At 35.5% G+C, this 6,811-nt stretch overlaps 1 protein-coding gene across 1 annotated transcript; it reads left to right on the forward strand.

Annotated features, from left to right (window-relative positions):
* Positions 1-586: 586 nt before the first annotated feature.
* LOC145766725 (85/88 kDa calcium-independent phospholipase A2-like) lies at positions 587-3,844 on the forward strand. The gene is made up of 3 exons (XM_082578432.1): positions 587-2,532; positions 3,113-3,247; positions 3,670-3,844. Exons 1-3 carry the CDS (start codon positions 587-589, stop codon positions 3,842-3,844), a joined length of 2,256 nt encoding a protein of 751 aa, XP_082434558.1.
* The last annotated feature ends 2,967 nt before the right edge of the window (positions 3,845-6,811 follow it).

Below are 6,811 nucleotides of genomic sequence, written 5' to 3' on the forward strand. Positions count from 1 at the left end.
GAAGGATGAAGAACTTGTGTCAAAAAATCTTTTCGTATCTTTATCTGAACGCAACTAAGATACGTGAAACATTGTGACCTTTGTTTAGGGTTTATATCTTGCCTTAAAAAATGAAAAGAGTTAATCATAGGTCTACAAAACAGTGCAATCCATTTAATAAAAGAAAAGATACTGTACCTTATACATAGCCTAGCAATAAATTTGAACAAGTAGGCTAAGCACTTGATGATTACTTTGCTTTTCAATAAAAAGTGGAAAGTGTTTTTTAGTTAACTAATATTATTGGAAGTAATTGCTTCCTTGCCTTTCCGTCTACTTAATCAAAATCTTCAATTAGACTACTTGGAGTAAGCCTGGATAAAAATATGGAAGTAGACTATATTAGCTTTTCTACAATGGAATAAAAACATCTGTTTGTGGTCAGTAGGCCTACTCACTGTCAATAATTTATTAAATGTAACCATGTAGCCTATCTGTTTTCTGTGTTTTAGTTGTAAGAGCAAGTTATTGACATGCTTTATTACTCACTGTTTGTGTAGTCTATACGTAAATTCTTTACAATTAATTGAATTCAATCAAAGTCAATATGGGATACAAAAAAGACACCGAGTATGACCTGTTGGAGTTAGTGGATGCCTTTTATCCTGAACAATTCTTGATAACTTCATCTGGACTATTGTCTCTTTACTTCATTAATGGGTGGTATGACGTAATTTTGACTAATTCTGTTTGCAAGAATAAAGTTTTCAGAATATTTCATCTCACTAAGATCAAGGAAAATGAAGCAAAAGAAGTTTTCACAGAGCTCACCAAAAAACTCCCAGTGTTTGTTTATGAAAACCACTCGGAATGCTTCAACATTGCAACTTTACAAACTTTGTGTGATTTGATAAGAGCTAAGAGAAACTGGTCTCCAGTGCACATTGCAGTGGCAGCAGGAATTAAAAACATCTATAGCAGAGATGGGCCTTTGTCTGAATTGATTAACAGTCAGCAGTGTGAAGATCTTTATACACCTCTTCATCTTGCTAGTCAATATAAAAAGGAAGAAATTGCAATATCGCTTGTTGCAGGTGGAGCAGACCTGAGCATACGTGACATACAAGATAACACTCCATTGCATCTCGCAGTTGAAAATGTGTCAAATAATGTGTACGAAACCATTTGCTCTGCTGCGAGTGAAAAGATTTTGAATATGGAAAACAATAAAGGAGAAACAGCATTACATGTAGCCTGCAGATGCAATCTACCTGATATTTGCAAAGTCCTCATCAAAAACGGTGCTGATCCGTTCTATTCCGTTAGCATTCCATTACCGATCCATTATGCATTGAAGTATAAAGCGCACAAAGCAGCAGACGCGTTAGCAAGAACTGTCCCTCATATTTCAAGTGTTCTTGATAGCAAAATTCCTATAAATGTAGGGAAAAAAAGAGAAAAATTAAAAAAACTTTTTCGTCAGAATGATTCTAAGGGCACAAAAAAGAAAGATTCAGATACATATATGCATTATTTAATATCAAGTGGTAGAATTGATAAAGTTATAACGAAAGTTATTGAAAATGCTCCTTTAAATGTCACAGACCATAATGGAAACACCCCGCTACATCTTTCCGTCATGCATGACCAGGCCATGCTTGTTAAAATGCTTTTGCTGTTTGGAGCTGAACATTCAGTTAAGAACAACAATGGAGACACTCCCATATCTCTGGCTAAAAAAAGTAGCATGCCGAAAAAAGAATCCATTCTTGAGCTTTTAACTTTAGAAAGTCAAACCTGCTTCACATCTAAAGTGAATGAGATTTGTCGTGATATAAAGCACAAGTCTGCTGCATCAAAAAAAGGATTCAAAGTTTTGTGTTTGGATGGTGGAGGAATCAGAGCCCTGATTATCGCTCAAATATTAATTGAAATAGAAAAATGTTGTGGCAAAAAAGCAAAAGATATATTCGATTGGATAGCAGGTACAAGTGCTGGAGGTGTCATGGCATTATGCTTAGCACAAGGTAAAAGTGCAAGTTATGTTCAGAGACTGTATTTTCGTTTGAAAAGTGAGCTTTTTGTTGGGACAAGACCTTATTGCATTGATGATTTTTTGATTGACGAATTTGGAATTGAAGATACGATGAAAAGCTTAACCAACGGTCCAAAAATTTTGATAGCCTCAGTCAAAGCAGATCGAAAACCAGTTCAGTTGCACTTTTTTAAAAATTATGATATAACGGATTCTAACTCCACAGAAGACGGCGAAATTTCTGATGAAGTTAACGAAGAAGATTATAAAATGTTGCAGAAAAAGCTTCCATCTATAGAAATGCCTTTATGGAAGGCTGCTTGTTGTAGTGTAGCTGCCCCAACGTATTTCAGGCCTAAAGAAGGATTTGTTGATGGTGGTTTGCTAGCCAACAACCCCACTCTTGATACTATGAGTGAAATTCAACGATACAATAAAGCATCTTCTGAAGATCAAAGAAAGAAAATTGACGTTGTTCTTTCTATTGGGACCGGATACATGAAGAAGAAACCTGCAGGGTAAATAAAACTAAATGGGAACAGGATCGAACTTGATAAATCTATTCTATAGGTTATTTGAGTAACATCTTTCATGATTTTGTTTTGTAGCGATGCTGACTTTTTATATTAAATAGAAGACTTAAGTTTAAGAATACGTTTAAGAATTACTATAAGGCTTATTTTAAATTTTTTTGACATGCTATAAGGATGTAGGCCTAATTTGATGCTTAACTCATTTTTTTGTGTAGAAGCTTATTTGTGAAATATATTTTTGTTGTGGGCTGCAACACATAGGCTTACACTATCCTTCAAAGAGTGGTTTATGACTATGACTTTTCAGAAGTATTTCTTTTTTTTTTGCGGAAGACATTCTTCGTTACATAAATTATATTTAAAATCAAGTCTGAAGTTATTAAGCTTTCTATTTCTTTGTACATTATGAGCACAAACTTTTCTGCCTTTAAAATTAGTTAATTGCTTCAATATACTAATTACCTTACTCAGAAAACGTATGTTCTTTTGCCAGAAATTTTGTATGCTAAAGAATATCACAAAACATCAGTTCACTTTCATTTATACTAAAATTATTTTCTTTTAGATCGGTGGATATCTATAGGCCAAAAAATCCAAAGGAACTCATGGAAGCTGCAAAAGCTGGCATTGAGCTCAGTCAAATGATCATTGACGTTACATCCGAAAGCAACGGCCATGTGGTCGAAAGAGCAAGATCATGGTTAGCGATTATTTTTCAGTAACATTAATTAATCCGCTTTTCCCAAACTACTTCATTTGGGGTAGATCAGAACAATTTCTTTCGTGTGTTTTTTTTTTTCTGTACATTCCGTTGCATTTAGCAAACGACTATGGATCAAAAAGGTCATTTTTTACAACAAACTCCCTTTCAAATAGATTTTTCTGTTTGGCATCACATGTCACTGTAGCTTACTTCTTTTTGGATGTTAAAAAACTAGGAGATGTTCATCGCTTCCTTTCTCGATTGCTTTTCAATCTGATAGTCTATTGCTGTAATTTTGACAGGAAATGTTGGCTTCTCAATTAGGCTACACGACAACTATAATATCGTTTTTTTTTGAAAAACATTCCTTAGGTCTATTTTGACGTTTTAACTTTACAGTTTTTGTTTCATTTTTTCAGGTGTGATATGATGGAAACCAGTTATTTTCGGTTAAACCCAGCGATGAGAGAAGAAGTTTCTCTAGATGAAGTAAATAACGAAAAGCTTCTTGATTTAATGTGGACAACTAGAGTGTATTTAAAAGAAAATGCCGAGCTATTTCTTGGAGTCATTGCAGCACTTTGCATTCCGTGAGCAGTGCTAATGAGTAATGAGAGTTGGGATTTTGGTCAATTTTAAAATCCAGCTTTGGCGAGAGAAAAAAAAAAGAACAAACGCATTGATGCATAACACGCCCAATCAGTTTTATGATGTATATAACCCTACATAACTTATTCTTTTGCTCTATTTTGTTTGCAAGCTGTTTGCTGTAAACAACTTGGGTACTGTTGCTTTGGATGTCTGTATTGTTTGATAACGTTAAATTATTCGTTGAAAAGTGTGTATAAAGCGTAATTCATTGATTCAACCAACTTTTGTATTTAACTCGAAAAGAAGGTATTTCTTCACTTTCTGCAGTTTCAATCTAACAGCGCTAAAAGTAATAATAAAAAACTTGAAAAAAAGTTTAATGTCTATAAATAAAAGTTTTTTGAAAACATCCAATTAACGTTTTGATTATACACAGAACTGTATAAGGGAGGCTATAAAAAAAGAAAATCAATAAGAACTTCAGTCTTTGCAGATAGTACGTGAACTCGTAACTGCTGTATTAAAATGCTGTTGATCTAACACTATGGATACGTCGCACAAAATAAAAAGTTTTTATCCATGTATTCATTGTATCAACGCAATATTTTGACTGTCTTACAGCCAACACCGATTTGACAAAGATAAACCACAAGAAAACGTTGCCAAAAATGATGGAGATGTAGGCTACAGCCAGACCTTGTTTCAAAATTGCAAGTTTGAGATCAAGCCATTCAACAAAAATTAAAAAGTTTCATTTGATTCATAAACCAGCAAACACTTTTGTCTGATCTCTATTGTTTTGTTTTTACTGGATTGCAACACACAGCATACAATGTACACGAAAAGAGCAATACCACCACTCGCTTTGATTAGGATAAGACCGCATGTCGCCAACTCGCCATGGCCCTGGATAAGACTATAACAGCACACCCAGTCATTCTGAATACGAAATGTGCTGTATAAACTTGAAGGCTAAATTGTTTGGAAAAAGTTGAGGTTTTCCACCATTGACCAATCTGATTTGTCATACGGACTAGATATCCAACCTAATTTTGCAGGAAGGAAGTGGAAAAAAGCTTTAACAATTCATTTTTATGATTCTGGCTATTGTGGCACAGACTTCGAATTGGTTTATTGGCAACGGCTTGAGTAATGAGTATTTGCACCTCTTTATGTGACATTTCTGATTCCGTCACAATGGTACAGTGACAAGCAGGAAAAATGAACTCTGCGTGTTTTTAGTCAGACGTGTTCACACTACTAATCGATTTCCTCGTTTCGTTCATAAACAAACATTTTCATATCTACAGTATTGTATAAACTTGTTTGTCAAACACTGCCAAATTTCTACTATTTTTACTTTGACCGCATTTGTAGTTGTGATTTCGACTAGGGCTGAGCTGCTGTACGATAAGGACCGTTGAGAAGATAATTTAGGCCTGGTTTCAATATCAGGCACGAGACTCTCCCAACAAGAAAAAAGTTAAGGAGAACATTTAAACTTCAGAGAATATGTGTCGTGTTTTTTATTTTCAGGCTCCCTGGAAAGATTTTGGACCCCTGAAATGATCCCGAGCTCAAAAGTAGCCTAACTTACTCCTTGGACTTCTTTTCAACGCTACTAGGGCTGCAGAAATGTTTCACTAATTTATAAGAAAGCCGCGTTATACTCAATTTGAATATCACTAAGTTAAGCAAGTTCATTGCTGTTTGAAAGCTACTTATGGTCTAAAATTTTGCATGCATTGTATTTTACCACAAGAAGATTAAAAAAAAGTTTTGCTAAATACACCAAGATAATTATGTGATCTACTATATTGTCCCAGAAATGAACGACGCACGAGCTTTGGAGGGAGAGAATATAACAAATACCGGTATGTGAAAAATAGCCCATTGGTTCAACAATCAACATCTCTCCTATATTAAAAAGTTATATATTTCAAGTTCAAAAGCCACGTTCTTTAGTTGCTTTTGTTTCATAATAGCTGTACTGTTTAGTTCCTTGCTTGGTGCTAAAAGTAGTGCAAATGAACATTTTAAAATCTGTTTCGACATGTCGCCTTACAATATTTCTTATTACAAAAGTAAATAAATTCGCAAATAGGCGTATATGTTGGCTTATATTAAAAGCAAAACAGTCTATAGTCACTGGCATAATTGTAAACACTGTAGCTACGGTTTAGTCGCTATTAGGCTTACTTATTAAATTTCCTACATATATTTGTTTACATAAAATTATTAAAATAGTAGCCTAAGCATTTCTAGGAGAGCTCATGAACCAAACCAGTGGCGGATTCAGAACGTAATTTATGGGTGGGCCTAGGAAATATCTTGGTGGGCCCTTTTACCAATAATGCTACGGCGGGCCAGCATACAAAAGCTCAGTGTCACCGGACTACCGGAGCTTCTACACAAGGCGGAGTCTCCTAGGTTTCGAGTTAAAAAGGTTGATTATGTTATCATAATCCGAACTGCCGATGAGTTGTCTTTCAATGATGATTCAAGAATGATCTCAAGCGCTTTTGGATCCTGTTTGTTGCGGAGAAAGGTCTCTCAATGCTGCAGGACTTGGAAGGCAGTGTTATGATGGACCTTAAAACACTGTTCATGTTCGGGAAAATGTCAGCAGGGCAGCTGTCCAGTAGGCCTACTTCAATTAATGTAGGAAAGTTTTCCCGATCCATTTTTCGTCTGATGTGTTGAATGAACACAGCATGTTCAGCATCTGCGATCGCAATGCCATACAGTGCACACGGACCATTCAGAATGTGTTTTTTTTGCCAAAAGTGGCAGATCCAGGTACAAAAGTGGCCGCTGCTCTCATTAATCCCTACGCGTCGTCCATAAAGCGGCAGTTTAACTCCGTTATCTGCCTGTCAAGAATATAGTTCCACAGCGCCCTTAAATCCTCATTGCTCTTGACAGCCGATGTTTTTCTCAGCGTTGTGGCGACCAGACTTGTGAAACTTC

The sequence above is a fragment of the Aplidium turbinatum genome, chromosome 3 (genome assembly GCF_918807975.1).
Source record: "Aplidium turbinatum chromosome 3, kaAplTurb1.1, whole genome shotgun sequence".
Taxonomy (NCBI): domain Eukaryota; kingdom Metazoa; phylum Chordata; class Ascidiacea; order Aplousobranchia; family Polyclinidae; genus Aplidium; species Aplidium turbinatum.